This window comes from Petromyzon marinus (genome assembly GCF_048934315.1).
Source record: "Petromyzon marinus isolate PM22_M1 ecotype Great Lakes invasive population chromosome 78 unlocalized genomic scaffold, UKy_Petmar_22M1.pri1.0 chr78_unloc.1, whole genome shotgun sequence".
NCBI classification, from domain to species: domain Eukaryota; kingdom Metazoa; phylum Chordata; class Hyperoartia; order Petromyzontiformes; family Petromyzontidae; genus Petromyzon; species Petromyzon marinus.
Window position 1 is genome coordinate 90,936 of NW_027422625.1, and position 21,963 is coordinate 112,898.

The 21,963-nt window shown below is 45.9% G+C and overlaps 1 protein-coding gene across 9 annotated transcripts in view; it reads right to left on the bottom strand.

The window, feature by feature from the left end:
• Positions 1–538: 538 nt before the first annotated feature.
• LOC116958482 (uncharacterized) overlaps positions 539–21,963 on the bottom strand; it is a 40,782-nt gene continuing 19,357 nt past the window's right edge. For 2 of the 9 annotated variants that reach the window (XM_076058711.1, XM_076058710.1), the window contains exons 2-4: positions 7,651–7,713; positions 7,266–7,390; positions 1,402–5,233 (exon numbers count right to left, since the gene is read on the bottom strand). In XM_076058711.1, coding sequence (XP_075914826.1) covers positions 4,153–5,205 — 1,053 coding nt within the window. In that variant the 5' untranslated portion in view covers positions 5,206–5,233; positions 7,266–7,390; positions 7,651–7,713 and the 3' untranslated portion in view covers positions 1,402–4,152. Of the gene's footprint in view, positions 5,234–7,265; positions 7,391–7,650; positions 7,714–7,892; positions 10,414–21,963 lie in introns of those variants that run through there. The other 7 variants (XM_076058713.1, XM_076058712.1, XM_076058708.1 and 4 more) reach the window with 5 other exon arrangements.

A 21,963-nucleotide genomic window follows, 5' to 3' on the forward strand; every position in this document is an offset into this window, starting at 1 on the left:
AGCTCCACAGATACCAGCCGCTCCTCCTGTGCAGGTTCGGCTACGTACGGTGCGAAAGAAGTTCCAGATACACACAGAGACTCACAGAGACCCACAGATTACCATGGTTGGCTACGTATGGTGGGAAATAAGTTCAACGTACACACAGTGACTCGGAGCAAGTTTGAGTCGCGTGTAGTTGTGGGCGCATGTTGCTACTGACAGTAGTTGAACACGGTTGGAAAGACGCTGATAGAGACACACACAGAGACTGACAAGAGAGAGGTGGACAGACACAGACAAGAGGAACACAGAAAGAAAGAAACAGAGACGACAGAGACACAGTCAGCGAGAGAGAGGCACAGAGGGGAACAGAGACACAGACGGACAGAGAAATGTTGAATCGAACAAACTTAACTCGCTCCATTGAAAGAGATTCCTAAATCTTTGCCCATCCCCGGAAGTTGTTCTAGTTTCTATTTATTTCATTGTGTGTGGTGTGTACGTGTAAGCAATCTGGGATATCGATGTCCTTGAATAATCACACGGAGACGTCTGGTTGAGGCAACGCGTTTATTATAACTCTTTCGAACTCGGCTCTACACACTACTGTAACACGAAGGGGTACGGCCCCTTCCACTCGATAGCCTCCGGGAGTGACAGCCTCCCCTTCTATCGCAGCCTGCACACTCCGGGCTCTGCTACCCACATGTCCCTTAGCCCGGCGTTAAGGGAAGACTGGACGACCCGTCCCAGCCAGGGTACGGGAGCTCACCTCTGGTCCGCTACAACCCGGCTCTAACAAGAGCCTCGGTTGAGGGTCCCCGGTTGCTGGTCCAGTCTTCAGGTCTTCGGATGTCTTCAGGCTTGAGTTGGTGAACACTGCCCGGCCCGTCCAGAGGGCCGGGCTTTTATCCCCAGGTCGGGGTCACCCATCCCCTCCTGACCCCCACCTCTCAGAACCTTCTGGAAGGTCTTATCTTAAGGGGCCTTAGGGACGCGTGGGGGGTCAGTGGTGTTAATCTCCAGTCACGGGGGGGGGCTGAGGGTTTAACCTTTGGTCGACCCCTACGCACCTCGCTCTCTCTCGGCTGCCCCCTGTTGACCCGTGAACGTGGTGGCAGGTCAGCTTACAACGCCTTATGGCGCTTATGCACAACTTCGTGACTAACGCTGCACGTTCCGTCGTTTTCATGCAGGGGGCGCTGCAAACGTACGTACCCCCTGCATAAACGACGGAGGCGCAGTGACAGACGTTCGATCGCGTTGGAATCGATCTGCAGACGGCGGTCTTCTCGCACGGCCAGCTCTGTGTCGCCTCATCTCGATCCCGCGATCCCAACCAGGTGAAAGTCCGCATCGAACCGAACCCCCGGCAAGGCCATCTACTTAACGACGAGAGAAAATTTACACGAAATGTCGTTTTCAATGAATACACTTTTAATGAAGAAATACAATTATCTCATTCTGAGTGGTGTTGTGGAGAATGTATCTACTGGATGTGCTCTGCCTTGTAACCGAATACAAATCTGATTCAGTGCAAGCCACCTGTGGACCCTTATTGGTGTACAGCATCTCAAGAGCAGCCGGGCTTGCTTCAACCGATAGTTTCGAACATTCAGACGTTAATCAGCAAGGAGCATTTCTAGACCTAATTTGACAAAATCTACATCAACACGTAAAACAATTATAATTCGTGTTGTAGAGAATGTATCTTCTTTTCGTGTAACTTTTGAGTGGTATGCCTTGTAACTGATGAATGATCCGAGTGTGCTCCCTATTTCAAAGATAATGAGTTGCTCCAGAGGGAGATGCTTCCTGAAAACGCAAAAATACCCTTTGACCTGTATCACAAGAACAATGAGTCTCACCTGAGTTATCTGTACAGGTTACTTCCAAAAAACACTTTGTCCTAACATTACTTATTCCATTTTTTACCCTTTTAGGCAAAATGTTACATATACGCACACAATCAGACAAGTATTCATTCTAAATTATTGAGTTATTTTAACTAAATTTTATTACTGCACTGAAATATACTGCATCAGGTTACATCGCATTAACTAGAAGCTATTTTAAAAACATACGCACCGTCTGCTTAACAGTGTATGTACAACATACTATTACAGTGAGAGAAAAAAGTATTTGATCCCCTGCTGATTTTGAACGTTTGCCCACTGACAAAAAAATGATCAGTCTATAATTTTAATGGTAGGTTTATTTGAACAGTGAGAGACAGAATAACAAGAAAATCCAGAAAAACACATGTCAAAAATGGTAAAAATAGATTTGCATTTTAATGAGGGAAATAAGTAGTTGACCCCCTCTCAATCAGGTGTCTTTTATACAGGTAACGAGCTGAGATTAGGAGCACACTCTTAAAGGGAGTGCTCCAAATATCAGCTTGTTACCTGTATAAAAGACACCTGTCCACAGAAGCAATCAATCAGATTCCAAACTCTCCACCATGGCCAAGACCAAAGAGTTCTCCAAGGATGTCAGGGACAAGATTGTAGACCTACACAAGGCTGATGAGCTACAAGACCATTGCCAAGCAGCTTGGTGAGAAGGTGACAACAGTTGGTGCGATTATTCACAAATGGAAGAAACACAAAATAACTGTCAATCTCCCTCGGCCTGGGGCTCCATGCAAGATCTCACCTCGTGGACTTGCAATGATCATGAGAACGGTGAGGAATCAGCCCAGAACTAGACGGGAGGATCTTGTCAATGATCTCAAGGCAGCTGGGACCATAGTCACCAAGAAAACAATTGGTAACACACTACGCCATGAAGGACTGAAATCCTGCAGCGCCCGCAAGGTCCCCCTGCTCAAGAAAGCACATATACATGCCCGTCTGAAGTTTGCCAATGAACATCTGAATGATTCAGAGGACAACTGGGTGAAAGTGTTGTGGTCAGATGAGACCAAAATGGAGCTCTTTGGCATCAACTCAACTCGCCGTGTTTGGTGGAGGAGGAATGCTGCCTATGACCCCAAGAACACCATCCCCACCGTCAAACATAGAGGTGGAAACATTATGCTTTGGAGGTGTTTTTTCTGCTAAGGGGACAGGACAACTTCACCGCATCAAAGGGACGATGGAGGGGGCCATGTACCGTCAAATCTTGGGTGAGAACCTCCTTCCCTCAGCCAGGGCATTGAAAATGGGTCGTGGATGGGTATTCCAGCATGACAATGACCCAAAACACACGGCCAAGGCAACAAAGGAGTGGCTCAAGAAGAAGCACATTAAGGTCCTGGAGTGGCCTAGCCAGTCTCCAGAACCCAATCCCATAGAAAATCTGTGGAGGGAGCTGAAGGTTCGAGTTGCCAAACGTCAGCCTCGAAACCTTAACGACTTGGAGAAGATCTGCAAAGAGGAGTGGGACAAAATCCCTCCTGAGATGTGTGCAAACCTGGTGGCCAACTACAAGAAACGTCTGACCTCTGTGATTGCCAACAAGGGTTTTGCCACCAAGTACTAAGTCATGTTTTGCAGAGGGATCAAATACTTATTTCCCTCATCAAAATGCAAATTAATTTATAACATTTTTGACATGCGTTTTTCTGGATTTTGTTGTTGTTATTCTGTCTCTCACTGTTAAAATAAACCTACCATTAAAATTATAGACTGATCATTTCTTTGTCAGTGGGCAAACGTACAAAATCAGCACGGGATCAAATACTTTTTTCCCTCACTGTACGCCATTTAAAACGAGTAGGCCATTGCATGCTGGCGTTTGGGTCAAAATTGATCAAATTATAAACATTACCTACAAACTCCACACCTGAGATGCCACATCAACCATCACCCTCGACTGACAGGCTCTTGTCCACATGCAGGTCGGTGCAGGGCCACCACCTTGTGCCACACAGGGGCAGCTGCTACTTGGGGATGCTCTTCGAGTGTTTGAGACGAGATACGATGCAAAACTCCTTATTGCCGAGGTGATTAAGCAAGCACCATATAATTGCAATTGATAACATAGTCAACGCTTGGGAGCTTATTGGCTCTTGCTCCTGGTTAGAGATCTACCCAACCCACAGGTCCGCAAAGACTGGCCGCTCTTACCCTGCAGGTTGAACCTAGGAATTGAGTGTTCAACTTCATTCTTGTCATTAAAGACCTGTGACAAAGGTGCATCTATTGCAGCGACATCATCTCAAGCTTACACATCTACCGGGTCTCCATTTGACTTTGTATTGTCTCGGAGGAAGTCCACCCACACCTCCACTTCCACAAACTGCTGAGAGTTGCCTCGCTCTGCCTCACAGTCAGAATTCTCCTCCTGCTTAACGTTGCCTCCCTCGATGTGAAGGTCCGATTTTGGAGTAGAATTTTCATCTTCACATTTTACCTTCACTTCTTTGCTCTTCACCATCACTTCTTCACATTTCACCTTCACCTCTTCATGTTTCACTTCGATCCCTTTAAAAGTGTCCAAGCTGCGATTTTCTTCCGGTTCTTGTTTCATGAGGGATGGGCTCATTGCGACACTTTGACTTCCACAAGCTGATTTCAGACTCCACTCCTTGTGGATCTTCTGATGCTTTTGAGTTCTCTGGTGTCTTTGAAGATGTGATGACTGTGCAAACGCCTTCCCACACACACTGCACTTGAAGGGTTTCTCTCCCGTGTGTGTTCTCTGGTGTTTTTGAAGAGCAGATGAACGTGCAAACGCCTTCCCACACACACTGCACTTGAAGGGTTTCTTTTCTGTGTGAGTTCTCTGGTGTTTTTTAAGAGCAGATGAAAGTGAAAACGCCTTCCCACACACATTGCACCTGCAGGGTTTCTCTCCCGTGTGTGTTCTCTTGTGTGCTACAAGAGCAGATGAATCTGTAAACGCCTTCCCACACACACTGCACTTGAAGGGTTTCTCTCCCGTGTGTATTCTCTGGTGTGTTATAAGAGCAGATGAACGTGCAAACGCCTTCCCACACACACTGCACTTGAAGGGTTTCTCTCCTGTGTGTGTTCTCTGGTGTGTTACAAGAGGAGATGATTGTGCAAACGCCTTCCCACACACACTGCACTTGAAGGGTTTCTCTCCCGTGTGTATTCTCTGGTGTGTTACAAGAGCAGATGAACGTGCAAACGCCTTCCCACACACACTGCACTTGAAGGGTTTCACTCCAGTGTGAGTTCTCTGGTGCCGTGTCAAATGTGCAGGACGATCCGTGCTGTATGCACCGAGCTGCGCCGAGTGCCTTTGCTCCATCAGACAAATTCTGCAGAGGAAGCGTCAGCTGCAGACAGAAAAATAATATCCACACCATCTACACGTCAGTATCGATGCACAGAGGAATGCATAAACACAGTCACACGTGACTTACACGTCTATACTTATTCATATATTCATGATATAGTGAAAAAGTGTCCCAAATTCATCACACAGGCTGTTATGGCACACAATGAGTGGGCAAATGTCACAATCGTGCCTGGAAGCCCTCGTATCTTCACAATAAATGTTAACCCAAAACTCCGAGCACACAATTTCGGCTGTCTGGCTACAAAAGGAATATTAATGAAAGCTAAATTCAGCTGACATAGCAAAGGGTGTGGAAAATAATACTATGTGTTATGCAGAAATGCATAAAATAATGTTCAATTGCAACTTAGAGGTGTGAAGCCAGGCACGGATGTCCTTGAATACTGGGATGAACAGTTATGACTTCAGCTGCACGTGTGCTGTGATAACTTCCTGACTCCATTCTTACAAAGAGTTCCAGAAGAAAACAAAAATAAACTACCGTTTTGATATAACCTCCGTGCTCAATAGAGTTAATAGACTTTAATGCAAATACAAACTTGGCACTGTCACACACTCAGAGGTGGAGCCAGGATTTTCAGGTAGGGGGGGCAACCCCTTCTGCAATGAAAAATTTAAGGAGTTGTTAGTAAGTAAGAAGTTGTTAGTAAGTAAGGAGTTGTTAGTAGGGAGTTGTCAGTAAGGAGTTGTTAGTAAGTAAGTCGTTGTTAGTAAGTAGGGAGTTGTTAGTAAGGAGTTGTTACTAAGTAGTGAGTTGTTAGTAAGGAGTTGTTAGTAAGTAGCGAGTTGTTAGTAAGTAATGCGCTGTTAGTAAGTAATGAGTTCTTAGTAAGGAGTTGTTAGTAAGGAGTTGTTAGTAAGGAGTTGTTACTAAGGACTTGTCCCTTGCTTTTTATTTGACGCGTGTGATCATCATAGCGCTCGCTGAAGGTGTTTGCCATCAGGGAAGTAGTGTACTGTATGCGCAACTGCGCACAATTCTGTGAGTTGCTTGTAACTTCTTTGCCGTTAGTTATTGCCAGTTATGGACTCGGACTGTTATCCTGTCATAGAGTCCCTGGCACGTAATAATATGCAACACGGTGGCAGTGGGGGTCGCATAATGCTGATTTATCTATATATATAAAAGGGAAATGTGTGGATACGCATGTCTGTTCGAAATGTTTAGCAAACTTCCCAACATGCTACACACTTGATATTTGGCATGTGGGTAGGTTCCATACTGTACACAATGTAAAAAGTATAAAAATGTACTTTTGTATTTTGTATGACCTTGAAGTTTGTGACGTCAACCCACAACACACCTGAGTTAAGCGCCCTGCAATGCTTACCCCTACCATATGGCTCTTCGCGCGCCGTACTTCTAGAGCTGTTAACAGCGTGCCGGGAGATTTTAGGTGGCGCTTTGCTCCTGGCCGATGAAGCAAATGGCTTCTCGGAGTTTCAATACATATCCGTGTGAAGAACGGGTAGAACTGCTATCTTAAATATGAAGCAGAACATTACATCTGTTTGTTTGTGTGAAGCAGCAAAACCTCTCCAACGCTGAGCTCTGGCATCATGAAATTTTCACAGCTTATGCTGTTTGGAATTTCTAAGTGAACGCGACTATTTTCAGCTCGCCACGTCATTCCCTTCCCGAGTTCCCAAAATCGACCTTATGTAGAATTGGGTTAAGGTTGAATTTCCTTGAGTGAAAACATCCGATTTAGGTAACTTGATTTGTTTTGGCATTTTTCTTTCTTGCAAGCATGAATTTTTTTTCAGGGATTTTCAGTGAAAGATAAGGGAATATGAAATTTATAAAAAGACAAGAATCCAAGTCCCAGAAGAAGCCGGGTAGTGAAGCGAGTTACTAATAAACCCCAATGATCCGATCGAAATGAGGGATTTACATCGGATCGTTGGGTGGGCACGTGCCACCCCACCCCCACTGGCTCCACCACTGTCACACACTGGCATGGTTTACAGGTGGTGGTGTGTCCAGACCCACGCCTGGCCACCTTCACCTGCTCAGAATTCATCCTTCCTCACTCCACCAAGTAGAGTGAACACCGCCACGCGCCCAGAGTTAACACCGCCACGCGTCCAGAGTAAACACCGTCACGCGTCCAGATTGAACACCGCCATGCGTCTAGAGCGGACACCACACGCGTCTAGAGTGAACACCGCCACGTGTCAAGAGTGAACACCACACACGTCTAGAGTGAACACCGCCACGCGTCTAGAGTGAACACCACCACGCGTCTAGAGAGAACACCACCACACGTCAGGAGTGAACACCGCCACGCGTCTACAGTGAACACCGCCACGCGTCTAGAGTGAACACCACCACGCGTCTAGAGTGAACACCACCACGCGCCCAGAGTGAACACCGCCACGCTGTTGCCTCACCTTGTGTTGTGGGCAGGTCACTTCTGAAAACAAAAGCGGCACAGCAGCTCAAACGGGCTTGGCCTGGTAAAAAAAGAATGAAATAAAAACTGTGTGAATATTTAAAAGTAAAACAAAGTGACAAAGTGGCGAGCCGTGTGAAGACAAATTAAACTTAAGCGAGAGAATTGAAGCAAACGCGATCAGGCGAGGGCAGGAGACAACGCCCCGCGTGGCTAGGCCCCGCGCTCTAAAGTTCCAACCTGGACATCGCTTCCATGCTCGCTGCTACTCAATTGACATCCCTACGAGATAGAGAGCGAGGCTCTACCTCGGTAAACAACAACCACCACCACAACCACCACCACCACAACCACCACCACAACAACCACCACCACAACCACCACCACAACAACCACCACAACAACCACCACCACAACAACCACCACAACAACCATCACCACAACCACCACCACAACCACCACCACAACAACCACCACTACAACAACCACCACAACAACCACCACCACAACAACCACCACCACAACAACCACCACCACAACAACCACCACAACAACCACCACCACAACAACCACCACCACAACAACCACCACAACAACCACAACAACCACCACAACAACCACCACAACAACAACCACCACCACAACAACCACCACAACAACCACCACCACAACAACCACCACAACAACCACCACCACAACAAAAACCACCACCACAACCACCACCACAACAATCACCACCACAACAACCACCACAACAACCACCACAACAACCACCACAACAACCACCACAACAACCACCACAACAACCACCACCACAACAACCACCACAACAACCACCACAACCACCACAACAACCACCACAACAACCACCACAACAACCACCACAACAACCACCACAACAATCACCACAACAACCACCACAACAACCACCACCACAACAAAAACCACCACCACAACAACCACTACCACCACAACAACCACCACCACAACAACCACCACCACAACAACCACCACCACAACAACCACCACAACAACAACCACCACCACAACAACCACCACAACAACCACCACCACAACAACCACCACAACAACCACCACCACAACAACCACCAAAACCACCACCACCACAACAACCACGACAACAACCACCACGACAACAACCACCACCACAACAACCACCACCACAACAACCACCACAACAACCACCACCACAACAACCACAACAACCACCACCACAACACCACCACAACAACCACCACCACAACAACCACCACCACAACAACCACCACCACAACAACCACCACAACCACCACAACAACCACGACAACAACCACCACCACAACAACCACCACAACAACCACCACCACAACAACCACCACCACAACAACCACGACCACAACAACTACCACCACAACAACCACCACCACAACAACCACCACAACAACCACCACCACAACAACCAGCACCACAACAACCCCACCACAACAACCACCACCACAACAACCACCACAACAACCGCCACCACAACAACCACCACCACAACAACCACCACAACAACCACAACAACCACCACCACAACAACCACCACCACAACGACCACCACAACAACCACCACAACAACCACCACAACAACCACCACAACACCACCACAACAACCACCACCACAACAACTACCACCACAACAACCACCACCACAACCACCACCACAACAACCAAAACCACCACAACAACCACCATCACAACAACCACCACAACCACCACAACAACCACCACCACAACAACCACCACAACAACCACCACCACAACAACCACCACCACAACAACCACCACAACCACCACAACAACCACCACCACAACAACCACCACCACCACAACGACCACCACAACAACCACCACCACAACAACCACCACAACAACCACCACCACAACAACCACCACCACAACCACCACAACAACCACCACCACAACAACCGCCACAACAACCAACACCACCACAACAACCACCACAACAACCACCACCACCACAACCACCACCACAACAACCACCACAACAACCACCACCGCAACAACCACCACCACAACAACCACCACAACAACCACCACAACAACAACCACCACAACAACCACCACAACAACCACCACCACCACAACAACCACCACCACAACAAAAACCACCACCACAACAACCACCACCACAACAACCACCACCACAACAACCACCACAACAACAACCACCACCACAACAACCACCACCACAACAACCACCACCACAACAACCACCACAACAACCACCACAACAACCACCACAACCACCACCACAACAACCACCACAACCACCACCACAACAACCACAACAACCACCACCACAACAACCACCACCACAACAACCACCACAACCACCACAACAACCACCACAACAACCACCACAACAACCACCACCACAACAACCACCACAACAACCACCACCACAACAAAAACCACCACAACAAAAACCACCACAACAACCACCACCACAACAACCACCACCACAACAACCACCACAACAACAACCACCACCACCTTCTTTGGTTCTTTCGGTAAAGTCACGTAGAATGATAATAAAATAGTTTGTAAACGCCCGGGTACTGTATGTCTGGAACAGCATCTTTTACAGATGGAACTAAATCACGGATTTTATGCACTGTGTTGAATCGGACCTGGATCTTGTGTTTGTTCAGGATTTTGGAGATCTTTTTAGTGACCCCTGCAATGTAGGGTAAGGTGATGGTTTTGAGTGGCTCCACAAGAGGATCCTTCTTCATGACTGGAGTGATGGCTTTGCGGATTGTGTAGTCGGAGTAGCCATTAGCCCTGAGAGCCTGGTGTACGTGCTTGAGTTCACTGGTAATGTGTTCCTGGTCGGAAATGCATTGGGCTCTATGGTATAGAGTCTTGATGAGGGAGTTCTTCTGGGATGGATGGTGGTGGGAATCCGGTTTCAAGTAAGCATCTGTATGGGTAGCTTTCCTGTAGACAGAGTGGCTCATTGAACCATCATGTCTTCTTTTAATTAAGACATCCAAAAAGGGTAGTTTGCCATCTTTTTCGACCTCCATGGTAAATCTGATGGCTGGGTGTATGGAATTGATGTGGTCGCAGAATTGGTCTAGAGCAGGCTGGCCATGTGGCCAGATGACAAAGGTGTCATCAACGTACCTCTTCCATAAGGTCGGGCGTAGAGTGGCAGTCTGGATGGCGTCAGTTTCAAATTTTTCCATGAATACGTTGGCTACAACCGGAGATAGGGGGGAGCCCATTGGGGTGCCCTCAGTTTGTTTGTAGAAAGTTCCATTCCAGGTGAAGTAAGTGTTGGTTAAGCAATGTCTCACCAGGGGGGGTACATCAGTATGCAGTCCTTGATGAACCAGGTCTTCAATGATAGCGATGGTGTCAGGTACCGGGACTTTGGTGAACAAGGACACCACATCAAAACTGACAAGCAGGTCGTTTGGGGACAGGGAAATGCCTTTGATTGTCGATACCAGGTGAGTAGAATTTAGTACCGCAGAGGTGGTTTTTCCAGTGAAAGGTCGCAGTATATCAGCAAGAAAACGAGCCAGTTTGTAGGTGGGGGAGCTGATAGTAGAGACGATGGGACGAAGGGGTGTATCTTCTTTGTGTATCTTTGGAAGGCCATATAATCTTGGTGGTCTGGCAGCAGAGGGCTTCAACGAGAACTGTTTGATCTCATCAATTAATGCTGTTGAATCAGAGATTATTTTGTTCGTTTTGGTGACCAGGCTGTTGGTGGGATCTCTTTTTATTTTTGTGTAGCTGCCATCGTTGAGTAGTTCTTGAATTTTGTTGTTATATTCTGTTTTGTCCATGATGACAGTGGCATTGCCTTTGTCGGCTGAGAGGACGACAATATCATCCCTATTTTTTAATTGAGATAATTCAAAACGTTCGTCTTTGCTGATGTTGCTGGGTGGCAACTTAGCGTTTTTGAGGGTTGCAGCGATTTCAGATCTTGCTACGTCTGCAGAGATGTGACTCAAGCCCTTGAGTGCAACGTCGACATGGGCAATGATATAATTAACCGGTAAGTGTCTCGGTGTGACAGCAAAGTTTAGACCTTTAGCTAAAACGGATTTCAGACCATCAGAAATGGAACTGTTACTGCGATTAATTACGACTTTGTTGACGTCTATCTTTTCGGTGTGTGGCACTTTAGTTTGTAAACGCCCGGGTACTGTATGTCTGGAACAGCATCTTTTACAGATGGAACTAAATCACGGATTTTATGTACTGTGTTGAATCGGACCTGGATCTTGTGTTTGTTCAGGATTTTGGAGATCTTTTTAGTGACCCCTGCAATGTAGGGTAAGGTGATGGTTTTGAGTGGCTCCACAAGAGGATCCTTCTTCATGACTGGAGTGATGGCTTTGCGGATTGTGTAGTCGGAGTAGCCATTAGCCCTGAGAGCCTCGTGTACGTGCTTGAGTTCACTGGTAATGTGTTCCTGGTCGGAAATGCATTGGGCTCTATGGTATAGAGTCTTGATGAGGGAGTTCTTCTGGGATGGATGGTGGTGGGAATCCGGTTTCAAGTAAGCATCTGTATGGGTAGCTTTCCTGTAGACAGAGTGGCTCATTGAACCATCATGTCTTCTTTTAATTAAGACATCCAAAAAGGGTAGTTTGCCATCTTTTTCGACCTCCATGGTAAATCTGATGGCTGGGTGTATGGAATTGATGTGGTCGCGGAATTGGTCTAGAGCAGGCTGGCCATGTGGCCAGATGACAAAGGTGTCATCAACGTACCTCTTCCATAAGGTCGGGCGTAGAGTGGCAGTCTGGATGGCGTCAGTTTCAAATTTTTCCATGAATACGTTGGCTACAACCGGAGATAGGGGGGAGCCCATTGGGGTGCCCTCAGTTTGTTTGTAGAAAGTTCCATTCCAGGTGAAGTAAGTGTTGGTTAAGCAATGTCTCACCAGGGGGGGTACATCAGTATGCAGTCCTTGATGAACCAGGTCTTCAATGATAGCGATGGTGTCAGGTACCGGGACTTTGGTGAACAAGGACACCACATCAAAACTGACAAGCAGGTCGTTTGGGGACAGGGAAATGCTTTTGATTGTCGATACCAGGTGAGTAGAATTTAGTACCGCAGAGGTGGTTTTTCCAGTGAAAGGTCGCAGTATATCAGCAAGAAAACGTGCCAGTTTGTAGGTGGGGGAGCTGATAGTAGAGACGATGGGACGAAGGGGTGTATCTTCTTTGTGTATCTTTGGAAGGCCATATAATCTTGGTGGTCTGGCAGCAGAGGGCTTCAACGAGAACTGTTTGATCTCATCAATTAATGCTGTTGAATCAGAGATTATTTTGTTCGTTTTGGTGACCAGGCTGTTGGTGGGATCTCTTTTTATTTTTGTGTAGCTGCCATCGTTGAGTAGTTCTTGAATTTTGTTGTTATATTCTGTTTTGTCCATGATGACAGTGGCATTGCCTTTGTCGGCTGAGAGGACGACAATATCATCCCTATTTTTTAATTGAGATAATTCAAAACGTTCGTCTTTGCTGATGTTGCTGGGTGGCAACTTAGCGTTTTTGAGGGTTGCAGCGATTTCAGATCTTGCTACGTCTGCAGAGATGTGACTCAAGCCCTTGAGTGCAACGTCGACATGGGCAATGATATAATTAACCGGTAAGTGTCTCGGTGTGACAGCAAAGTTTAGACCTTTAGCTAAAACGGATTTCAGACCATCAGAAATGGAACTGTTACTGCGATTAATTACGACTTTGTTGACGTCTAACTTTTCGGTGTGTGGCACTTTAGTTTGTAAACGCCCGGGTACTGTATGTCTGGAACAGCATCTTTTACAGATGGAACTAAATCACGGATTTTATGTACTGTGTTGAATCGGACCTGGATCTTGTGTTTGTTCAGGATTTTGGAGATCTTTTTAGTGACCCCTGCAATGTAGGGTAAGTTGATGGTTTTGAGTGGCTCCACAAGAGGATCCTTCTTCATGACTGGAGTGATGGCTTTGCGGATTGTGTAGTCGGAGTAGCCATTAGCCCTGAGAGCCTGGTGTACGTGCTTGAGTTCACTGGTAATGTGTTCCTGGTCGGAAATGCATTGGGCTCTATGGTATAGAGTCTTGATGAGGGAGTTCTTCTGGGATGGATGGTGGTGGGAATCCGGTTTCAAGTAAGCATCTGTATGGGTAGCTTTCCTGTAGACAGAGTGGCTCATTGAACCATCATGTCTTCTTTTAATTAAGACATCCAAAAAGGGTAGTTTGCCATCTTTTTCGACCTCCATGGTAAATCTGATGGCTGGGTGTATGGAATTGATGTGGTCGCAGAATTGGTCTAGAGCAGGCTGGCCATGTGGCCAGATGACAAAGGTGTCATCAACGTACCTCTTCCATAAGGTCGGGCGTAGAGTGGCAGTCTGGATGGCGTCAGTTTCAAATTTTTCCATGAATACGTTGGCTACAACCGGAGATAGGGGGGAGCCCATTGGGGTGCCCTCAGTTTGTTTGTAGAAAGTTCCATTCCAGGTGAAGTAAGTGTTGGTTAAGCAATGTCTCACCAGGGGGGGTACATCAGTATGCAGTCCTTGATGAACCAGGTCTTCAATGATAGCGATGGTGTCAGGTACCGGGACTTTGGTGAACAAGGACACCACATCAAAACTGACAAGCAGGTCGTTTGGGGACAGGGAAATGCCTTTGATTGTCGATACCAGGTGAGTAGAATTTAGTACCGCAGAGGTGGTTTTTCCAGTGAAAGGTCGCAGTATATCAGCAAGAAAACGTGCCAGTTTGTAGGTGGGGGAGCTGATAGTAGAGACGATGGGACGAAGGGGTGTATCTTCTTTGTGTATCTTTGGAAGGCCATATAATCTTGGTGGTCTGGCAGCAGAGGGCTTCAACGAGAACTGTTTGATCTCATCAATTAATGCTGTTGAATCAGAGATTATTTTGTTCGTTTTGGTGACCAGGCTGTTGGTGGGATCTCTTTTTATTTTTGTGTAGCTGCCATCGTTGAGTAGTTCTTGAATTTTGTTGTTATATTCTGTTTTGTCCATGATGACAGTGGCATTGCCTTTGTCGGCTGAGAGGACGACAATATCATCCCTATTTTTTAATTGAGATAATTCAAAACGTTCGTCTTTGCTGATGTTGCTGGGTGGCAACTTAGCGTTTTTGAGGGTTGCAGCGATTTCAGATCTTGCTACGTCTGCAGAGATGTGACTCAAGCCCTTGAGTGCAACGTCGACATGGGCAATGATATAATTAACCGGTAAGTGTCTCGGTGTGACAGCAAAGTTTAGACCTTTAGCTAAAACGGATTTCAGACCATCAGAAATGGAACTGTTACTGCGATTAATTACGACTTTGTTGACGTCTATCTTTTCGGTGTGTGGCACTTTAGTTTGTAAACGCCCGGGTACTGTATGTCTGGAACAGCATCTTTTACAGATGGAACTAAATCACGGATTTTATGTACTGTGTTGAATCGGACCTGGATCTTGTGTTTGTTCAGGATTTTGGAGATCTTTTTAGTGACCCCTGCAATGTAGGGTAAGGTGATGGTTTTGAGTGGCTCCACAAGAGGATCCTTCTTCATGACTGGAGTGATGGCTTTGCGGATTGTGTAGTCGGAGTAGCCATTAGCCCTGAGAGCCTCGTGTACGTGCTTGAGTTCACTGGTAATGTGTTCCTGGTCGGAAATGCATTGGGCTCTATGGTATAGAGTCTTGATGAGGGAGTTCTTCTGGGATGGATGGTGGTGGGAATCCGGTTTCAAGTAAGCATCTGTATGGGTAGCTTTCCTGTAGACAGAGTGGCTCATTGAACCATCATGTCTTCTTTTAATTAAGACATCCAAAAAGGGTAGTTTGCCATCTTTTTCGACCTCCATGGTAAATCTGATGGCTGGGTGTATGGAATTGATGTGGTCGCGGAATTGGTCTAGAGCAGGCTGGCCATGTGGCCAGATGACAAAGGTGTCATCAACGTACCTCTTCCATAAGGTCGGGCGTAGAGTGGCAGTCTGGATGGCGTCAGTTTCAAATTTTTCCATGAATACGTTGGCTACAACCGGAGATAGGGGGGAGCCCATTGGGGTGCCCTCAGTTTGTTTGTAGAAAGTTCCATTCCAGGTGAAGTAAGTGTTGGTTAAGCAATGTCTCACCAGGGGGGGTACATCAGTATGCAGTCCTTGATGAACCAGGTCTTCAATGATAGCGATGGTGTCAGGTACCGGGACTTTGGTGAACAAGGACACCACATCAAAACTGACAAGCAGGTCGTTTGGGGACAGGGAAATGCTTTTGATTGTCGATACCAGGTGAGTAGAATTTAGTACCGCAGAGGTGGTTTTTCCAGTGAAAGGTCGCAGTATATCAGCAAGAAAACGTGCCAGTTTGTAGGTGGGGGAGCTGATAGTAGAGACGATGGGACGAAGGGGTGTATCTTCTTTGTGTATCTTTGGAAGGCCATATAATCTTGGTGGTCTGGCAGCAGAGGGCTTCAACGAGAACTGTTTGATCTCATCAATTAATGCTGTTGAATCAGAGATTATTTTGTTCGTTTTGGTGACCAGGCTGTTGGTGGGATTTCTTTTTATTTTTGTGTAGCTGCCATCGTTGAGTAGTTCTTGAATTTTGTTGTTATATTCTGTTTTGTCCATGATGACAGTGGCATTGCCTTTGTCGGCTGAGAGGACGACAATATCATCCCTATTTTTTAATTGAGATAATTCAAAACGTTCGTCTTTGCTGGTGTTGCTGGGTGGCAACTTAGCGTTTTTGAGGGTTGCAGCGATTTCAGATCTTGCTACGTCTGCAGAGATGTGACTCAAGCCCTTGAGTGCAACGTCGACATGGGCAATGATATAATTAACCGGTAAGTGTCTCGGTGTGACAGCAAAGTTTAGACCTTTAGCTAAAACGGATTTCAGACCATCAGAAATGGAACTGTTACTGCGATTAATTACGACTTTGTTGACGTCTATCTTTTCGGTGTGTGGCACTTTCGTTTGTAAACGCCCGGGTACTGTATGTCTGGAACAGCATCTTTTACAGATGGAACTAAATCACGGATTTTATGTACTGTGTTGAATCGGACCTGGATCTTGTGTTTGTTCAGGATTTTGGAGATATTTTTAGTGACCCCTGCAATGTAGGGTAAGGTGATGGTTTTGAGTGGCTCCACAAGAGGATCCTTCTTCATGACTGGAGTGATGGCTTTGCGGATTGTGTAGTCGGAGTAGCCATTAGCCCTGAGAGCCTGGTGTACGTGCTTGAGTTCACTGGTAATGTGTTCCTGGTCGGAAATGCATTGGGCTCTATGGTATAGAGTCTTGATGAGGGAGTTCTTCTGGGATGGATGGTGGTGGGAATCCGGTTTCAAGTAAGCATCTGTATGGGTAGCTTTCCTGTAGACAGAGTGGCTCATTGAACCATCATGTCTTCTTTTAATTAAGACATCCAAAAAGGGTAGTTTGCCATCTTTTTCGACCTCCATGGTAAATCTGATGGCTGGGTGTATGGAATTGATGTGGTCGCGGAATTGGTCTAGAGCAGGCTGGCCATGTGGCCAGATGACAAAGGTGTCATCAACGTACCTCTTCCATAAGGTCGGGCGTAGAGTGGCAGTCTGGATGGCGTCAGTTTCAAATTTTTCCATGAATACGTTGGCTACAACCGGAGATAGGGGGGAGCCCATTGGGGTGCCCTCAGTTTGTTTGTAGAAAGTTCCATTCCAGGTGAAGTAAGTGTTGGTTAAGCAATGTCTCACCAGGGGGGGTACATCAGTATGCAGTCCTTGATGAACCAGGTCTTCAATGATAGCGATGGTGTCAGGTACCGGGACTTTGGTGAACAAGGACACCACATCAAAACTGACAAGCAGGTCGTTTGGGGACAGGGAAATGCCTTTGATTGTCGATACCAGGTGAGTAGAATTTAGTACCGCAGAGGTGGTTTTTCCAGTGAAAGGTCGCAGTATATCAGCAAGAAAACGTGCCAGTTTGTAGGTGGGGGAGCTGATAGTAGAGACGATGGGACGACGGGGTGTATCTTCTTTGTGTATCTTTGGAAGGCCATATAATCTTGGTGGTCTGGCAGCAGAGGGCTTCAACGAGAACTGTTTGATCTCATCAATTAATGCTGTTGAATCAGAGATTATTTTGTTCGTTTTGGTGACCAGGCTGTTGGTGGGATCTCTTTTTATTTTTGTGTAGCTGCCATCGTTGAGTAGTTCTTGAATTTTGTTGTTATATTCTGTTTTGTCCATGATGCCAGTGGCATTGCCTTTGTCGGCTGAGAGGACGACAATATCATCCCTATTTTTTAATTGAGATAATTCAAAACGTTCGTCTTTGCTGATGTTGCTGGGTGGCAACTTAGCGTTTTTGAGGGTTGCAGCGATTTCAGATCTTGCTACGTCTGCAGAGATGTGACTCAAGCCCTTGAGTGCAACGTCGACATGGGCAATGATATAATTAACCGGTAAGTGTCTCGGTGTGACAGCAAAGTTTAGACCTTTAGCTAAAACGGATTTCAGACCATCAGAAATGGAACTGTTACTGCGATTAATTACGACTTTGTTGACGTCTATCTTTTCGGTGTGTGGATCCGATTTTTTGCTGGAGAGGTGATTGAATTTGGAAATCAAATTGTCCCTACATTTGTTCGACATAGTGGCAGCCGAAGAGGTAGTCATATTGTCTACATGTTCCCAATCCGATGTAGACATTGTTGCTGTCAATTTTAAGTGTGATTTGTAGAGTGTCTTGTCTAACTGATCGAGTTCGGTGCGTGTAAGTCTGATTTTTTCCGAGATAAGAGCGAAGCTAGTTCTAGCTAGAATTCGTTTTGCATTGAGAGAAGTTGCAACAGCAGAGGTTAGTGTAAATGCGGTTGGTATTACCTTAGAGTCGCGGCATCTCTTCAGAAAGGTGAGAGTCTCGATTAGTTGAGCCTTCTTATCCCGAAGTCTGTTGAATGATCTTAAGGATGTGTGGAATCCCTCCCCGTAGAGGCGGTTAAATTTCGATTTAAAGCTTTCGTGACTGCAATGATTCATCTTCTTTGGTTCTTTCGGTAAAGTCACGTAGAATGATAATAACATAATAAAATGACTACACATCTGAGCTATTCTGTTCTTAATTAATTGTATTTTTTACGATGACCTTAAGACCACAGCTCTTTCGCCAGCATTGCCTCTTAATACCTCTCACACCAGGGTTAATGGTATAGTTTTACAATATGGAGCATACTAGGGCCTCGCAGCTGTCTCTCTCCTCCTCTGTTCCGACCATGGACGAACTCGTCCGTCTGAACGGGGCCCGTAGCTATCCGTGGTGCTGAAATTTGAGGGTAAGAATCCACCCATTTTTTCGCCATATAGCATTGTGATATATAACGACTTATTGTTGGTAGCTTAGCTGATTGGAGAATATAGAGTTTATTGATAACATGAAGGTAATTTATATTTTAGTTTTTATTGGTTCACTATATAGTACTGTGAATAGCTCAGATGTGTAGTCATTTCTGTGACCAGTCACTAGCTAATCACTCAGTTGTTTCAATGCTGGATTCGCCTAGTTATTTCAATGCTAAATTCTCCTGTTTGATTTGTACTAAGGGCATCGGTGAATGTGTATGCTCTGACTTTAACGTAGCTATTTCTGCAGCAGGTACAAGCTCTATTTCTGCAGCAGGCGCTTTGTTCCTCTCACACAGCTTAAAGGCCGTATCTGAACGTGGCTCTTTCACTCCAGCGCTGTCCTACCAGACAGTCTCGCCCCCCTTCACCTGATGAAGACCGCTTGTGTTGTGGCCGAAACGTCGTGAGAATATTATTGTGTTATTTTATTTTATCAATTTATTATTTTATTATCATTCTACGTGACTTTACCGAAAGAACCAAAGAAGATGAATCATTGCAGTCACGAAAGCTTTAAATCGAAATTTAACCGCCTCTACGGGGAGGGATTCCACACATCCTTAAGATCATTCAACAGACTTCGGGATAAGAAGGCTCAACTAATCGAGTCTCTCACCTTTCTGAAGAGATGCCGCGACTCTAAGGTAATACCAACCGCATTTACACTAACCTCTGCTGTTGCAACTTCTCTCAATGCAAAACGAATTCTAGCTAGAACTAGCTTCGCTCTTATCTCGGAAAAAATCAGACTTACACGCACCGAACTCGATCAGTTAGACAAGACACTCTACAAATCACACTTAAAATTGACAGCAACAATGTCTACATCGGATTGGGAACATGTAGACAATATGACTACCTCTTCGGCTGCCACTATGTCGAACAAATGTAGGGACAATTTGATTTCCAAATTCAATCACCTCTCCAGCAAAAAATCGGATCCACACACCGAAAAGATAGACGTCAACAAAGTCGTAATTAATCGCAGTAACAGTTCCATTTCTGATGGTCTGAAATCCGTTTTAGCTAAAGGTCTAAACTTTGCTGTCACACCGAGACACTTACCGGTTAATTATATCATTGCCCATGTCGACGTTGCACTCAAGGGCTTGAGTCACATCTCTGCAGACGTAGCAAGATCTGAAATCGCTGCAACCCTCAAAAACGCTAAGTTGCCACCCAGCAACATCAGCAAAGACGAACGTTTTGAATTATCTCAATTAAAAAATAGGGATGATATTGTCGTCCTCTCAGCCGACAAAGGCAATGCCACTGGCATCATGGACAAAACAGAATATAACAACAAAATTCAAGAACTACTCAACGATGGCAGCTACACAAAAATAAAAAGAGATCCCACCAACAGCCTGGTCACCAAAACGAACAAAATAATCTCTGATTCAACAGCATTAATTGATGAGATCAAACAGTTCTCGTTGAAGCCCTCTGCTGCCACACCACCAAGATTATATGGCCTTCCAAAGATACACAAAGAAGATACACCCCGTCGTCCCATCGTCTCTACTATCAGCTCCCCCACCTACAAACTGGCACGTTTTCTTGCTGATATACTGCGACCTTTCACTGGAAAAACCACCTCTGCGGTACTAAATTCTACTCACCTGGTATCGACAATCAAAGGCATTTCCCTGTCCCCAAACGACCTGCTTGTCAGTTTTGATGTGGTGTCCTTGTTCACCAAAGTCCCGGTACCTGACACCATCGCTATCATTGAAGACCTGGTTCATCAAGGACTGCATACTGATGTACCCCCCCTGGTGAGACATTGCTTAACCAACACTTACTTCACCTGGAATGGAACTTTCTACAAACAAACTGAGGGCACCCCAATGGGCTCCCCCCTATCTCCGGTTGTAGCCAACGTATTCATGGAAAAATTTGAAACTGACGCCATCCAGACTGCCACTCTACGCCCGACCTTATGGAAGAGGTACGTTGATGACACCTTTGTCATCTGGCCACATGGCCAGCCTGCTCTAGACCAATTCCGCGACCACATCAATTCCATACACCCAGCCATCAGATTTACCATGGAGGTCGAAAAAGATGGCAAACTACCATTTTTGGATGTCTTAATTAAAAGAAGACATGATGGTTCAATGAGCCACTCTGTCTACAGGAAAGCTACCCATACAGATGCTTACTTGAAACCGGATTCCCACCACCATCCATCCCAGAAGAACTCCCTCATCAAGACTCTATACCATAGAGCCCAATGCATTTCCGACCAGGAACACATTACCAGTGAACTCAAGCACGTACACCAGGCTCTCAGGGCTAATGGCTACTCCGACTACACAATCCGCAAAGCCATCACTCCAGTCATGAAGAAGGATCCTCTTGTGGAGCCACTCAAAACCATCACCTTACCCTACATTGCAGGGGTCACTAAAAAGATCTCCAAAATCCTGAAAAAACACAAGATCCAGGTCCGATTCAACACAGTACATAAAATCCGTGATTTAGTTCCATCTGTAAAAGATGCTGTTCCAGACATACAGTACCCGGGCATTTACAAACTAAAGTGCCTCTGTGGTAGTAGCTACATTGCAGAAACCAAAAGACATATCTCGGACCGCATCCGCGAACACAAAGCAGACTTGAAACATGGTAGGACGAACTCCTCTGCCGTGGCAGATCACTGTTATAATTCAGTGGGCTCACATGACATTGACTTCTCCAAGACGGAGGTTCTTTGCAAACCAACCGGCTACCATGAGAGATTCGTTCATGAGGCCATTCACATATACAAGCACAGAGATAATTTCAACCGAGAAGATGGATTCAGGCTTAGTAACCACTGGAAAGATGTTTTAAATCATTTCTGTTCTTAATTAATTG